Genomic DNA, 15,669 nt, shown 5'->3' with positions numbered 1-15,669 from the left:
ATCTTGCTCTCTCGTTCGCGACGACGGTCTATACTACATAAATTTCATCGATATGCTGAATCGTGGGAATGTGCTTTCGATGAAGTTTAGGCAAGATTGGGATCTGTGTGGTTTAACTCTTTGCAAATGCTCATACTCGCATTTCCTAGCAATGCGAATTGCTGAAGTTTGCAATACCAAGATTGCAGCATCGATCAATGGGTACTTGGACTCATGAAATGGCTTCAAGATGGACACACGACATTCACATACTTGATGTCTGTTGATTGGACTAAAGCCTTGGTAAAACCATTCAATACAGATAGAACTACGAGAATGAATCTCTGAATAGTATCAGATACAAACAATAGTCTGACGGACAGAAGTAACATGATATTTTGGGATTTGAGGATCGACTTGGTTCCCCCCAAAGGCGTCTAAGCCTCCCGATAATAAAACCAAATGTTGCTGGTGATTGAATAGGTACTCAAAAGAAGTCGAATGAAGTATTCACTCCACTCACATGGTCTCACATTGCACCATGGTAGGAACTTGTAGGCGAATTTTCTTCCTGTGGATAAGTCTTTCGAAAGTAGACAGACTACATCCTCCTCTACAACTAAAACATCGTCACAAGAACATGAGTATCGTTCTCTTACGATCTACCCAACTAAGAAAACTTTTGGGGGATATTTGCCTATTGTATACACTCCGATTAAGATTCTGTTGTCTCCCATATCAAACTTCACATTTCTCATCTCTTATCCTGAGGTCTAACAGATATTCGAGTTAAAAACGGCAATTGAACATACGCACAATGTCTGTTCAAGGGATGGATGTTCTGTCAACAAGCAGACAGTTAGAAACTATGTCTAATGGTAATATATTCCTACCCACCTTAGTGCTTGCTTTGACTGATCCTTTTCTAGGGGCCACAATGAGCACAGATGCGAAAGATGGGTTTGGGCCTTCACTTACTGAAATTCTACCCATCGAAATGATCCAGACCGTCTGCAAATACCTCCACATAAAAGATATACTTAATTTTCGATTAATGAGCAATATTTGTGCCGCAGCTGGTATCGATCGTCTCGCCGAAAATATATATGTTATATTCACCAGAGAGAGTTTCGAAAAACTTCTTAATATCTCAAAACATCCCAGGATGTCGAAACGTGTCCTGGCTATACACTACGACCCGTTGAGAATGAGAGCAGTTGGTGAAGATGATTACAACCATCTCCTGAGAGACATGGAATTACAGCCAGGATCGGAGTCCCTGACCAAGATGGCTCGTGGTTTTGAAGCTCGCAATAAGATTTGTGAAGAACAAGATTTTATGGTGAAGAGCGAATTCAGTAGCTTCGTATTTTCACAAGTGCTGCCAAAGCTCAGCTTCTTGAAAAGTTTCACCATGGTAGAGTATAAACCCAAACAATCTAATCATTTACGGTTGGATGTCAAGCCTACACCAACTTTCTGTAACAGTATGGGTCATAATGCGAGGTATCACAAAGAAGCTTCGATATTTCTTGCCGCTGCTGCTAACGCTGGTACAAAATTGGAGTACCTCTACCTTGAAAGGTTTAATCTGAATACGCTATTTGGCGCTTCCATTGGCACGAATACCACACTTCCATATGGGCCGGATGCTCGGTATCTTCGCCATCTTTATCTCTGGAGAATGATGAGTCCTACTTCCAAGTCTAATCATAGATTGAAGCAACTCCTACAAGCTACATCCAATCTCGAATATCTCGCCATCACAGAACAATTCGATGACACGGAATTGACGAAAATAGACTGGGATGAAATCATAGTGGGTCTAACAATGCCACGTCTGAAAAGCGTGGATTTCTGGTCTATGGTGGCCAGTAAATCATCGCTTACCGAATTTCTTCAAAGACATGCCAAAACTCTAAGAATTCTAAAGCTCCGGTTTTGTTCCTTGAAAGAATCCATTCTCGACTGGGGAGAAGTTTTTGATGTAATAAAGAGTGACTTGACCCTTAAGGAAGTGCATTTCTGCTGGTTGGGATGTCTTTTGCCCGAAGACCAGCACGATTTTGACAAAGAGGTCCGTTTGGAACACGTTTACCATGGCAATAACTTTCACTTACTACTCGAAGATTGTCTTATTCGCAAGAATCTCTTTGCTAAAGAGTTATCTCTCTCACCGAGCGAACTATGGCAGAACTATATCCTCTATCTGAAAACAGAGAAACCAAAGGCAATGGCAAGGCTGGCAGAACTTGAGTCACAAGATCTTACGTGGGACTTTGAAAATGACGAGGACAAGCGACTCTTTGGGTTCATGATACGGGTGTAGCGAAGCATCATCTATAATCTCTATGTCCAACACATACTCTTCTCTAACTACCGAATCGTTTCCAGGAATTAGCCAGTTCCATAACCTTCAATGAATTTACCTATGATTTTACATGCATATAGTTCCCACTTGATTGAACCAAACTGAAAGGCATATAACCTCAGCCCACAAAATAGCCATCCATGGATACAACAACCATGCACGATTTCTTCAGCATCACTTCTCCTTGCTATATATATTTGAACTTACTAATATTCACAAATCCACCACCATTCCTTTATCTGAAAAATAACCTATCTTAGGTGCAAAATCCTACCAACATTCTTCATCATTGACCACTTCTCAACCCCCCCTCCCCCCCATCTCCCCTATCTAAACAAAAAACACATTAAAAATACACTCTACACACACCCCTCCTCCTTACTACCAACGATTCTCTTCCCACAACTCCGATAAACATCTACCCATCCCATCTACTCCACCCAACCGCGCTCTTCTAATCCAATCCGTCTCCAAAACCCCAAACCCAAAACCTACCTCTCTAAAAACCAACAGCCAACAAAATAATCAACCCCTTACTTTCCACTTCCACATTCTCCTCACTTCACTTACTTCACATACCCAATATATATCCCACAAACCTCCCCATCTAACCCATCATCCATCCATCCAGCTTTCCAAACCAACCCACAATTCCCAAATCCATTTCCAAACACACACCCGAAAAGATCCACTTCCCCGCCTCCTTAATTCGCCTATCTGGTCTTTGCCCCTTTTCAACCCAAGTCAACCTATCCCATCTATTCCACTGGGTTTCAATCTCCACAATCCATGTTTGACGGATCCTTCAAGCGTTTTTGTTTAGAATTATAGGAGTATGGGAGTATGGGAGTATGGGAGGCACTGTGAAATTATGTATGGGGGTCGAATGTATTTCTTACTGTAGTGTGTGTTGGGGTTTGAATTTTGGATTGTGGGGACTGGCGTGGGAGTTAGTTGTTTGTTTTGTTGGGGCTGTAAGATGTGGGAGGTGAGATGTGAGATGTTAGATGTTAGATTCTCAAAAGAGGAAGGAAGATGAAGCGGATTTAGAATATGCGAATGAAATCACCATCAACTATTAGGCTTCTACGATAACCATAAAATAATTTTAGAATAGGAAGTATTTGACCTTGATATACATATTTATTATGATCCGACTATATTACACAATAACCACATCGCAATGATCCTTCATAACTAATATTCATAATCGTAAAGATACGCCTTCGCAAAGCCCTCACATCCTGTGGATATCCATGTACAATTCCATACCCAGAACCTCGTCCAATCCAGCCGTGCCATCCGTATCCTCATTAGTCGGCCTGCCGTTCAATGTTAACCCATATAAAATGACCAATATAAAAATCGTTCGTATGTTAATTCGGCCATCCTGCGACTAAAACTGTCTACATCGCATTTCAGATGAGGTTCTAGTCCCACTCATCAATCTCCTTTCTGAATAAAATCAGTTGTGGGTCACCGCGGCAGGTGGTCTCGCTATATCAGGTTGCCCGCCCAGATAGGTCTCGGAATATGTAGGTGGTCCTAACGGTGGACGCGCCGATATACTTCGACTCAATGGCCTTAATCCCACCTCTTCATTCGAATCTGCTGCGCTTGTGATTGGTGTTGATGATCCCCCTATCGATGTCCGTCTTGCCGAATTACTCGCAGTCGTAGCGCTAGGTCGCGAAAGCTCCGCAGATAGTCTCGACTCTACATCCGATATATTTCGTTCCATAGAATTGTTGGTAGTCTCTGCCCCCACAGCCGGCACACTAGAGCCATTTTCATTGGCATGATCTTCACGAGAAACCACCATAGTAACCCCATCCTCACTCCTCAAACTCGGCGGTTTATCGCCCTCCACATAAGCCGGGGGCGCCTCACCCCTCTCATCCAAGCCCTCTTGTCGTTCTCTATTTGCGCCCATCGATCCCATCGTCATACCCATCAGCCCCGTTCCCGCCCTTCTCGGTCCAAATCTCGTTCTGAAATCTGCAAACGATTGTACATCGCGGGCCAAAGCAGTCTGACCATTATGTCGTATGAGTAATGCCTTTCGTTTCCGTCGCTGGGTAATATACAGGAGAAGGAAGAAAACGATGACTACGAAAACAGCGACTATGACGAAATAGTAGTTGTAGACATGGCTTGATGTTTCTTCCCCGTCAGGATCTGTACTGGAGGAAAGTTGACGGACATTTAAGATGTGAGGGGTGGATGAAGGAGGGGTAGCCGAAGTGATGAATGTCGTTGACACTGCGTTTGGGATCTGTGCGCAGGAAAATTTGGGAAAGATTATCGAAAATACGAGGAGAACTGAGGAGAAACGATGACGGTTGATACATTGGCAGACATCTTTCTGATATCTTGATGGCATATCTATATATTTGATGATTATCTTTGATAAGAAAGGAACCAAGTCGCCCTGGAAGATGGAAAAATATGAGTATAGCTTTGTTAAGGTAGACTCGTCATTCAAAACCTTCTTTTGTATTAATAAGAATTGCAATTGTATGAGCTATTTTCTCGCAGTCGCAAACAGTGGCAAGCAAGGTATCCCCGCGCTTTTGTACGAGTACGAATTTCAACAACAAACAAGCACGCTGGTGAGTAAAAACAAAGGATGGATAAGAGAGTAAGCCTTGCTTGTATACTTTTTCTGGCGGAGGACAAGAAGAATCCTATAAACAATAAAGAAATAAGTGAGGATATCCGGATACCCAGGATACGTAATACAATATGTACCAGAAATCCTAACACTTTACTTACGCCTCGTTCTGCTGTTGCTACCCCGTACATTCTAGACAAAATGGATTCCAAGTGTGTCAGTTTGTCCTTGTGTCTTGGTCTTTCCCTTTCCGAAATAGCCGGTGACGGTGGCCTAGGAAGCTTGTATTGAAACCGACCAATTGGAAGAGAGCTGGGGAAACAGCTCTCGGATAAACGGGCTCGGCGCGTGTTCCGCTCTGTCCGTGCCGATTTTATTTTTCCAGATACAATAGAATATGCAAAGAACATTCATTATCTTAATTTATACTACGCTTCAACATAAGTAGGGAGTTATAAATTCAAAATTAGGGCTCGTTGTTATGGGAATTCCAAGTGGAAGAAGTATCAAAACCCACAAATTGGAAGACAAGCGTCACGCATTTAGTTTGGCAATCGCGAAGCCAGACGTTTCAACATCGAATGCTAAAACACAGAGATGTAAAGCGGATCGATAACATACAAACTCGAGCAATGAGTCACAGAAGTTGTGAAAAGGGTGAAGAATGATCGAAGAAGTTGGCATAGCGATACCTCTGCTGTGCTCGTCGGGCGTGAATTTGTGAAGGCAGTGCATACATGGGGTTGTGAGGCTGGGGATGATGAAGTGCCGGGATATATGCATGGAATTAGGCACGCGGTGAAGGCAGGAAAGAGAAGAAAACGACTAAAGGGGGCCGTGAAGAGAATACAGAGGGGCTAATGGGGGGTTTGGTCATTGTGGGTTGGAGGATTCCAAGGAGGGGCTAATGGGCATACTCAAGATTTTGTCGATGTTTTTGTGGGTACTGATTGGGAGGCTGGATTTCGACGACCGGTTGTTGATGATCAATTATTCAATTGTCGATAGAAATATTCATCAAGGAATCACCAATGCAGGTTGATGCCGAGCATTCATAACCTATATTTCCCTGGGTATGTTGTACACCCTTTGGCAAGTGCCCTACACTCTGAGTGACAAGATGGATAATGTTAGAGCAGAAACTCTTCCTTATATCAACAAATCCACCATTTCATATTTAACAAACACATCAACAGTGGGAGACTAGATTGTCAGACCGCATGAGAGATTCAATAGCAGACCTGGTGTCTCAAACAAGGCTTTCAGAATTGTTAGGTGACCGAGAAGGTATAATTTTGACCACACAAGATGCGATACTTTGCGAAAATACCTATGGAGGACGGGCCTCGATATGACTCTGATGTCGAAGACGTGTTTGATCATTCAGACTTCAGCAAATATGCAAGATCGAATAACCATTGGCATAGCCTGAGTCAACTGATCAAACATTTTGTCCAGCAGCGAGCTGACTCTCCTTTGAGGTGTAAATTCTTGCACTCATCAAACTTTGATTTTGTGCTCCGACAAGTTTTTGCAGCAGTTTCAAATTACCATAGTAACATATAATCATAAGAAGAAAGCCAAAGACCCTTCCTCCTTTTCGTCCTCGCCAAAAGAAAAACGCAGAAGATTATTATCCATTGGTAATATGAACGATTACCGGAAAATCCTCCCAAGTATTCCTCAAACATACAATGACTTTGGTTGAAAGAATGCACAGCAATGATCAAGCTTTTATAAGTAGGTATAACTGGCACACCATATAATAAAAGGGGGAAGATTACCGAGATTCATCAGCCCAGGATACTTTGATTTGTAGATCTGGGGTATTAAATTCTCGTAGCAGACTGGTCATCCAAATCGTAAGGAGTGTTTGATGCCAAATTGAAAACGTTTTGTACAGATTTTTGTACTCAATGCTTTAGACCGTATCTAGTAGATTATAGAGAAAATTATTCGTTGTGAAAGGGTAGTTAGTACAATACCACCATGTAGCCTGGATTCGAACACCCTAGAATTTGCGAAATTACTCCACGGAGGACAGTAGGTACAATAGCGATCCGATGAAAGATTTGTCTACACAGACATTCATTCTACTTATTCATTCTACTTCATTATGAAATTGGTAAATTCATATTGTAAACTAGCAGTGCCTGGAGCTTCCTGGTGCGCTCTGGTCCCAAAAATACGTAATAGGAAAGGTGCATCTCAATCTGCACGGGCCACTATCCACAGCCGACTTGCTTTATATCAATAGACCTTCATCATTTATCAAAGAGGCACATAAAATATCACGAGGATTCAGGCGTCTCAAACGTCAAAAGAAAAGGAAGCGCTCCATACATCCATCATGACACGAGCTATCAGAGGTATGTATCCAGCAAAAATCTTACCATGTCATTTACCTGGCTTTCACTAGCTTGCCCCTTTGATCCTGGATCATCCAGCCAGTGTTCTAGAACACTTCAGAGTATACACCGACAGATGATGCAAGTGCGCATGTTGTCTGGTACAAGTTTGCTTAGAATTACATAAATGTAACCATTCTAACAAGAAATCAAGGCACCCTTGTGGAGTGCGATCCATCTATCAAATCTCTCATTGTCAAGATAGATGCAGAGTCGCATCACGAATATATCGTTGAGGATCTAGATGACGAAACTTTGCTTATCCAAGAAAGCAAGTTGGTGCATTTGAAGGCACTTCTGGAAAAGGTGTGTATGCCTTTACGTTTATGGTCTATTTGGTGTGGCTGACTTGGTTACTCCTAGGCACTCAAGGAGACGCAGGTTGAAGATGAATCGGAATCTGAATAGAGCGGAGAGAATCGCGTTGGGTTAAAGGCACTGGCGTCAGACAGGGATTTGTGGCGTTCAATGCGATTGATTATTGAAGCATGCTTTTGCTTTTGGGGTGGAGTATTTTACTTTGTCAAAAATGATCTTCATTTGAGATCACAACGGAAGTTACAAATCCGTCGTTCTATTTCTTGAGAAGCCCTGGGTTACCGATATGTATTGATATTGTTATCTGAAGCTCCTTGGCCGCGCCGCGTTTGAGATATCTAGAAATGAGGACGTCGACTGTTGTAAGTAATCTGGAACTGGCGGTATACTGAGACCTCTACATGACACCGCTTACCCTTACTCTGGTCAAACATTTACTGCAATCTGGAGTGTGATTTTGTACATCTCCATTCGTTTATGGGCTAGAAATGCCGATACGCTCTATGATACAATACACATTTTCTCGTCCTACGCATCCGGTGATGTCGACGTCGACACACTAGATGGTAAAGTTTCTGCAGTAGAGCCGACAGGTATCGAGTCCAAAGGTATCTTTCTTCTTGGTCTCTTCAATTCCTCCATGGTGACTCCATCTAACTTTGTGATTCCAACAACCGGAGGATCTCCCTTCTTGACAAACTCATATTGACCTATATTCGTACAAATCAGCATATGAGAAGGATACGGCGGTGGTGTTTACTGACCTGGCATTTTATTACCGGCTAATCGAAACGCATCTCTCGCGACCTGTTCGTGTACATCTCCCTTCAACTCAAATATAATCTTGCTGACAGCAATTCTGGAAGCCCAGTGATCGAAGGAACCTTTTCCTTTACCTTGACGAACCTATGAAACCATTAGGCCCTCTATTCTTGTGATCTTAGAATTGTCCCTGGCGCATGTGCTTACCTCGTTACCACTGCTGTATACACCAATTTGGGCAGCAACTCTCTTATACAATCGATATCTCATACCCTTCAGTCTGACCTTAATAGCATCCTCTCCAACCTTCAATTGCTGCGCACTAACACGGCGATGATGATCGCACATTCGCAAACCATATTCCCCCCATACTAAAGTGGTACCTCTAGCTGATCCTCCTGTCGGCACACGAGGTCTTCCTTTCCGTGATCTCTTTTTTTCTGGCATAGTAGGCAGAAGCCAATTGCCTGAATTGACGGCTGTGCTAGAAAACGGGCGATGAGACTGAGGGGAAGTGTGGTTCGAAGGTGCGGAGAAAGCTGAGGCTTGGGCTAGGATGGGACCAAGAGGTCGGATTGTATTGGAGGCTAATGAAAGCCTCCCAAGTTGAGCCGTGAAGCTCTGCAAACTTTGAGGCTTCATGGTGGATGGCTATGGACGTTATTGTCGACCAAATCTAAAGAAATCCTAGATCCTCAAATTCGATGGTTCAGTGTGTTTACCTAATATTTGAGGCAGCAGTAATTTTTTGGTGAAATCAATTTAAAGTGGCAACGCGTTACTTCCGCGTCGGGTCGTCGCGTATTCCGTACTGTAGGTAACCAAAAAGATACAAGCTACTTCACAGCATCATTTTCTTCTAGCAATTGCCTCTATCAACGAATTTGTTTTCTGTAAAACTCGTAGTATTTTCAAGGCGAGCTATTGCTAAATCCGCCCAGTATGCCTGCGGATATTAGAAGCTTCTTTGGAGGTAAACCTGGAACTTCTACGGCTACACCCATTCGAGGAAAGGAGAACAAGAAGGAGGAAGATTCTAAGAAAAAGAAGAGCAGTAAGTTGCTCAAATTGCTTGGGTCATTGAATGATACTAATATACTATAGAAAGTCGCAAGGTTATTGAAGATAGCGAAGATGACGAAGAACCATTGTATGCTTCTCAAAGCAATCCTGCTAAGCTCCTACTAAAGTCTTCCAGGCCAAAAAAGCCCGAACCCAAAAAAGCTGCGCCTAAGAAATCAATGTTTGATTGCCCAGTTCCTCCTCTTTTTACATTGTTGACTTGATAATTTAGAAAAAATGAAGAGCCCGAAGGAAAGGAAACGACCGCGGATGACTTCTTTGCTTCGAGCAGTAGACCCAAAGCTAAACAAGTAAAATCGACTCCTGCCAAGTCAAAACCACCGCCAGCTGAAGCGAATGTTCGATCTTCTACTCGGAAAACGGCGTCTACAACATACAAAGTGATCGAAGATGATGATGACTTCGATGAAGACGATGATATATTTGCAGCAGATGCAAAAAAGACAGGCAAGCGAAAGGATGATGGTTATGTCGAAATTGACAGCGACGAAGAGGTCCTACCAAAACCCAAGAGAGTTGTGTCAAAGTCGAAATCTGCGCCAACCATAAAGGATAAGGACATCAAAATGAAAGATGTAGGCGATGAAGACGTTTTTGTTGTGCCTGATGACGACGATGACGACGACGACATGATGATAGTTGAAAAGCCAGGGAAGAGTTCTGCTGTGAATGGCAAGAAGCGTAAATCTATTGATTTGGAATCCGAGGACGAAGAAGACGTTGCTCCTGCTAAGAAACCCTCTATTAGCAAGAGCTCAAAGCCACCACCCGCCAAAAAACCTCGTGCCCCGCCCAAGAAAGCATCTGCTCTAGAGAGCTCAAGTATACAGGCAATACTAGACAGCGTTCCAACAATTCGAGCCCCAACCCCTCCTCCGATAGATGACAGTGCCAAGTTTGACTGGCGAGCTGGTGGAGGCGGTGGCAACTCAGGCCCAGCTGCAGGTTGTGCGGAAATTCCTGAAGGTGCTGAAAACTGTCTGGTAGGTTTGACATTTGTCTTTACGGGAATGCTTGAGACAATCTCAAGAGATGAGGGAATAGAGCTCGTCAAGCGATATGGAGGCAAAATCACCGGTGCACCAAGCAGCAAAACAAACTTCGTCGTACTTGGAAAGGATGCTGGCCCGAGTAAACTTAGAAAGATACATACTTTGAAAATTAAGACCATTGACGAAGATGGTCTATTTCATCTTTTAAGAACGCTGCCTGCCAATGGTGGCGACGGAAAGGCTGCGGAGAAGAACAACGAAAAGAAAGCAGCTGAAGAAAAGAAGATCCGAGAAGACGCGGCTGAGATGGATAGAGAGGAGCGGAGAAAGGCTGCGGAGATGGAGAAAGCGGAAAAGGAGGCTCAAAAGCTTGCTGCAGCAAAAGGAAAATCATCCATACCAGCAGCTCCCCGCAAAGCGATAGTGCCAACGTCATCGCAATTGTGGACTACAAAGTATGCACCAACGCAAATGAATCAAATTTGTGGTAATAAAGGTCAAGTTGAGAAGATTCAGGCTTGGCTTAAGGGCTGGGAAACTGCGCACAAGTATAATTTTCAAAAGAGGGGTGCGGATGGGCTTGGAGGTTACAGAGCCATCATTATTCATGGTCCGCCAGGCATCGGAAAAACGACTGCGGCCCATTTGGCTGCCAAACTTGCTGGTTATGATATACTAGAGAGAAACGCTAGTGATGTTCGAAGCAAAAAACTTGTTGAAACTGGGCTAAGTGAAGTACTGAACAACACTTCCGTTCTAGGTTATTTCGCAGGCGACGGGAAAGATGTCGATAAGACTAAGAAGAAATTGGTCCTGATCATGGATGAAGTTGATGGTATGTCATCTGGAGATCGAGGTGGTGTAGGGGCTCTTGCCAAAATCTGCAAGACGACCGATATCCCCATGATATTGATCTGTAATGACCGCAAGCTTCCGAAAATGAAGCCATTTGATTTCGTGACATTCGACATGCCATTCAGGAGACCAACAGTTGATATGGTACGTTCACGTATCGCTACCATCTGTCATCGAGAAGGTATGAAGCTCCCGGTTCAAGTCATCGATGCTCTTATCGAGGGCAGCAATAAGGATATCCGACAGATCATCAATATGATATCTACAGTCAAACTTGATCAAACAGCCATGAATTTCGACCAAGGCAAGGAAATGTCAAAAGCTTGGGAAAAGCATGTTGTTCTTAAGCCATGGGACATCACTAGTCAGCTCCTCGGTGGTCATATGTTTTCTCCTGCTAGCAAATCTACCTTAAACGACAAGATCGAGCTTTACTTCAACGATCATGAATTTACACCCTTGATGATTCAAGAAAACTACCTGAATACCAGGCCCCAACTAGCCGGCAGCTCCGATACACCTAAAGAGCACAGACTCAAAGTACTTCAACTTGTAGACCAAGCAGCAGAGAGCATTAGCGATGGTGACTTAGTTGATCGAATGATTCACGGGTCCCAACAACAATGGTCTCTTATGCCTACACACGCAGTCTTCAGTGCAGTTCGACCATCAAGCTTTATATCTGGTTCGATGATCGGAAGAACCAACTTTACATCTTGGCTTGGTAACAATAGCAAGTATGGAAAGCTATCTCGTTATGTGAAAGAAATCCAATCACACATGCGCCTGCGATCTTCTGGAGACCGTCATGAAATTCGCCAACAATATTTACCCGTTCTCTGGGACAAACTCATTCGCCGACTCGATGTCGAGGGCAGAGATTCTGTGGAAGATGTGATCGATCTCATGGACAGTTATTTCTTGACCAGGGAGGACTGGGACTATATCATGGAACTGGGTGTTGGAGAACAAGATATGGAAAGTATCAAATTGGAAACCCAAACTAAAGCCAATTTTACAAGATCGTAAGTCTTCACTAATCCTTCTCAAACTTAACAATACTAACATACCAAAGCTATAACGCACGTTCTCATCCTGTTCCATTTATGAAAGCAAGTAATGTCTTCCAGCCCGCCAAGGTCGCTGCCGTAAAACCAGATTTGGAAGAAGCATTCGAGGAAGAAGATGACGGAGAAGTCATTGCAGAACCAGTCGATGATGATGAAGAGGCCGATTTGAAAAAGGATAAATACATTAAGCAGCCTAAGAAGAAGCCGGCCAAGAAGCCAGCGAAGAAGAAGGCTAAGAGTAATGAAGATGATAGTATGATTGATGACGAAGATGAGGAAGAGGAGAAACCCAAGAAGAAGCCAGCCAAGAAGGCGAGTGCTAGTGCAAAGAAGGGCAAGAAATAAATGGGTGGATGGAAGATTTTGATGGGGAGTTTTGATTTATCTCAGGGGGTGAAAAAAGATGAGTTTTGCTGGAGAGGTTTTGGTGGTGTATAATTATTGATCTGTATGATTGTATCTGCAGGATGCGAGATTGGTGAAAGTAATGAAGCAATACGACATGATTTGGAGTCGAAATGGAGGAGATGGCTCAGTTAAGTCGATTCGCAACTTCTTGCACATATTTGGGTAGTTTTTGGCACTCAAGCCGAATGACATGTGAAATAGTCAATACCATAAATCCTAGAGATTTATTTGATTTTATCTGAGCAATTCATGTTTATTCAAAGCTTTGTGTCTACGCGGGAAACAGAGAAAATATGTAGTATCAGATATCGCTATCTATCATTCCCACACCTTCATCGTCATCTATATACCTAGTAACTTTTATAAATTCCCAGCCTAACCTTCCCATGGATAGATCTAAACGTATCTCTTAGCCAATGGCTCTGGTTTATTACCCAAAACATCATCAATCTCTTTCATAATCTCTGGGGTCAATTTCTCTCTGATCTTCAACGCTCTGACACTCTCAAATATCTGTTCCGGCTTACTGGCCCCGGTAATCGCACTACTAACCCTCTCATTCTTCAACACCCAACTCATGGCCAAATTAGCCATGCTAATATTGAGTTTTTCCGCAATAGGCATGAGCTTTTCGACGGCGGCAATATCTTCTTTCCAGGAATCGTCGCCGGATTTGGCTCTCATGCGGTCGGCGAAAGCGTCTTTGGATGTTCCGAGACGGGAATCGGAAGGAATACCGGTGTTGTATTTTCCGGTCAAGAATCCGAATTTGAGAGGGGAAAAGGTAGTTAGACCGAGACCGAATTCATTGTAGAGGGGGAGGAATTCGCCCTCGACTTTTTGGCGCGCGAGGAGGTTGTATTGTGGTTGTTCCATTATGGGGGCGATGAGGTTGAGGCGTTGGGCGACGGAGTGGGCGGAGGCGATTTCGGCGGCGGTCCACTATGGGGGGGTTAGTTCTGGGGGTGGAATGGAAATTAACTTTGAGGGGTTGTGGGGCTTACTTCGGATGTTCCCCAGTAGAATGCTTTGCCGGTGTTGATGAGGTGGTTGAATGCCCGGACGGTCTCTTCCATAGGACAAGCACGGTCCGGTCGGTGAGCATAGATGAGATCTACATATTCCAATTGGAGGCGTTCGAGAGCGAGGTGAGTGCCTTCGATGATACGTTTGCGGGAGAGACCGATGTTGTTGACAAGTTTCTCGCCATTGGCTTGACCCCAGTAAATCTATTTTGCCTCTTGTGAGCTTATGGGGTAAAAATGTAGGGGTATGGAGAGGTACTTTTGTCGAGATAACAAGATCATTTCTTTTCCACCCAAATCTTTTGATGGCCTCACCCATTACCCTTTCAGACTCCCCTCCAGCATACCCTTCAGCACAATCAAAGAAGTTGACCCCAGCATCATAGGCAGCTTTCATGCATGCAAATGTGTTTTCTAATGTATGTTAATTCTGCAATGGGCCCAAAGAAGTTGAGAAGCTATACCTTTTTCAACATGGCCACCATATGTGAGCCAACCACCAAGAGCGATGGCAGATACCTGGAGACCAGATGGGCCTAGGTATCTGTATTCCATCTCTGGGAGGTCTTCTGGAACTGGCACCATTTTGAAGGATGATTGTGTTATTTCTTCGGACAAATAGAAAGTGCGAGAGAGGAATTGAGAGATTTTTGGAGATGCTTCAAGGTGTGAAGAAACAGAATCCAATCTGCAGAAAATATTTACCCTTCGAAGATGTCGTGATATAGCGGGGGCATGTCGAAGCGGGGCTCTCTCATTGTTAAATATCAAAACTTACCTAGGTCCAATTGCTTATCGCTATCCGAAGAGTGGGATGCTCCGAGCCTAGGTAATTATCAATGGCTACGTAGAATACTACATATCATTCTGATCAATTCATGAAGGTCGTCAGTTTTTGGGCGTCGAGATTCTGCTTTAGCCGTCAGGTAGCTCGGATGAACATGCACCGACGCCGTTGAACCAAGTAGCCAATCGAGCCAATGTGACAGAAGAACTAATCTTAGTCATGAGCTCCACATATCTTAGGAACGGCGTCGAAATTGGTCGAAAACCTTCTTTTAACCTCGATGAACGTCCGACGAACTCACAATCAACTCATGGGCACCCTATGCTGACCGGAAACTGTCATGGTGGGTAGACTACAGAAAGAAACCTGCTGCACAACATCACCAGCGGATTGTTCGTTTTATAAGCCGACAAGAATTCGAGTATCTGTTGAGCACATATAATAATACCTAGGTATTTAGTGATGTAGTCAGGTTCCAGATCCCCGCAGTCCCTCGCAATTCCTCGCCATGCCTTCATGTTTCCACATTCGGAGATCGTAAGCAAGCGAGGAGCGAGGAGGAAAAGTTCAACGACGCTCATGGAATGCGAAAGCTTTAGACAGGCAAAATCGATCATCGCGCATTCTATTCAGAAGAATCAGTAGGGAACTTATTTGTATGCAAAGAGATGTAGGAAATAGTGTTGAAGTCTAGTGTGATTTCCGTACTACTGCTATGACAGTGTTAGAATCTCTTTCTTGAATGGCGAGGAAGCAGATGAGGCGTCAATTCATCATGAAGAGTCGTTTAAAATCTTATAATTACCTCGAGCAATAGTACAGAGGTAAGCCTTTAGATTCAATTGGTAGTTCCTAGGATCAGATTTTGTAACGTAAACTTTTCCGCGTAATAAGTACTGCATCGTTTGTTTGACATTCTAAACTTAAAGATACTTGCTGTGTTCTAGAGTGTGAAGATTCTTTCATCTCATCCCAGCGGTATCCCTTATAGCTCATT

General features: G+C 43.6%; 6 protein-coding genes across 6 annotated transcripts; 3 read left to right on the top strand and 3 right to left on the bottom strand.

Annotated features, from left to right (window-relative positions):
- Positions 1 to 796: 796 nt before the first annotated feature.
- Positions 797 to 2,308, top strand: EAE98_003688 (uncharacterized protein; the record flags this gene model as incomplete). Its single annotated transcript, XM_038951308.1, has 2 exons — positions 797 to 857; positions 909 to 2,308. 2 exons carry the CDS (start codon positions 797 to 799, stop codon positions 2,306 to 2,308), a joined length of 1,461 nt encoding a protein of 486 aa, XP_038812772.1.
- Positions 2,309 to 3,815: 1,507 nt separating this feature from the next.
- EAE98_003687 (uncharacterized protein) lies at positions 3,816 to 4,733 on the bottom strand (the record flags this gene model as incomplete). Its single annotated transcript, XM_038951307.1, has 1 exon — positions 3,816 to 4,733. The coding sequence occupies one exon, from the start codon at positions 4,731 to 4,733 to the stop codon at positions 3,816 to 3,818; it is 918 nt and encodes a 305-aa protein (XP_038812771.1).
- A 2,581-nt stretch (positions 4,734 to 7,314) lies between these two features.
- Positions 7,315 to 7,780, top strand: EAE98_003686 (uncharacterized protein; the record flags this gene model as incomplete). Its single annotated transcript, XM_038951306.1, has 3 exons — positions 7,315 to 7,333; positions 7,527 to 7,678; positions 7,736 to 7,780. The coding sequence occupies 3 exons, from the start codon at positions 7,315 to 7,317 to the stop codon at positions 7,778 to 7,780; spliced, it is 216 nt and encodes a 71-aa protein (XP_038812770.1).
- Positions 7,781 to 8,218: 438 nt separating this feature from the next.
- EAE98_003685 (uncharacterized protein) lies at positions 8,219 to 9,094 on the bottom strand (the record flags this gene model as incomplete). The annotated part of the gene is made up of 3 exons (XM_038951305.1): positions 8,219 to 8,400; positions 8,455 to 8,596; positions 8,660 to 9,094. 3 exons carry the CDS (start codon positions 9,092 to 9,094, stop codon positions 8,219 to 8,221), a joined length of 759 nt encoding a protein of 252 aa, XP_038812769.1.
- Positions 9,095 to 9,394: 300 nt separating this feature from the next.
- EAE98_003684 (uncharacterized protein) lies at positions 9,395 to 12,797 on the top strand (the record flags this gene model as incomplete). The annotated part of the gene is made up of 5 exons (XM_038951304.1): positions 9,395 to 9,506; positions 9,557 to 9,602; positions 9,651 to 9,695; positions 9,747 to 12,407; positions 12,458 to 12,797. 5 exons carry the CDS (start codon positions 9,395 to 9,397, stop codon positions 12,795 to 12,797), a joined length of 3,204 nt encoding a protein of 1,067 aa, XP_038812768.1.
- Positions 12,798 to 13,256: 459 nt separating this feature from the next.
- EAE98_003683 (uncharacterized protein) lies at positions 13,257 to 14,470 on the bottom strand (the record flags this gene model as incomplete). Its single annotated transcript, XM_038951303.1, has 4 exons — positions 13,257 to 13,802; positions 13,865 to 14,089; positions 14,145 to 14,299; positions 14,350 to 14,470. 4 exons carry the CDS (start codon positions 14,468 to 14,470, stop codon positions 13,257 to 13,259), a joined length of 1,047 nt encoding a protein of 348 aa, XP_038812767.1.
- Between the last annotated feature and the right edge of the window lie 1,199 nt (positions 14,471 to 15,669).

The sequence above is a fragment of the Botrytis deweyae genome (genome assembly GCF_014898535.1).
Source record: "Botrytis deweyae strain B1 chromosome Unknown BDEW_006, whole genome shotgun sequence".
NCBI lineage: Eukaryota > Fungi > Ascomycota > Leotiomycetes > Helotiales > Sclerotiniaceae > Botrytis > Botrytis deweyae.
The sequence above is the reverse complement of the archived record's forward strand: the minus strand, read 5'-3'. Positions and strand labels throughout refer to the sequence as shown.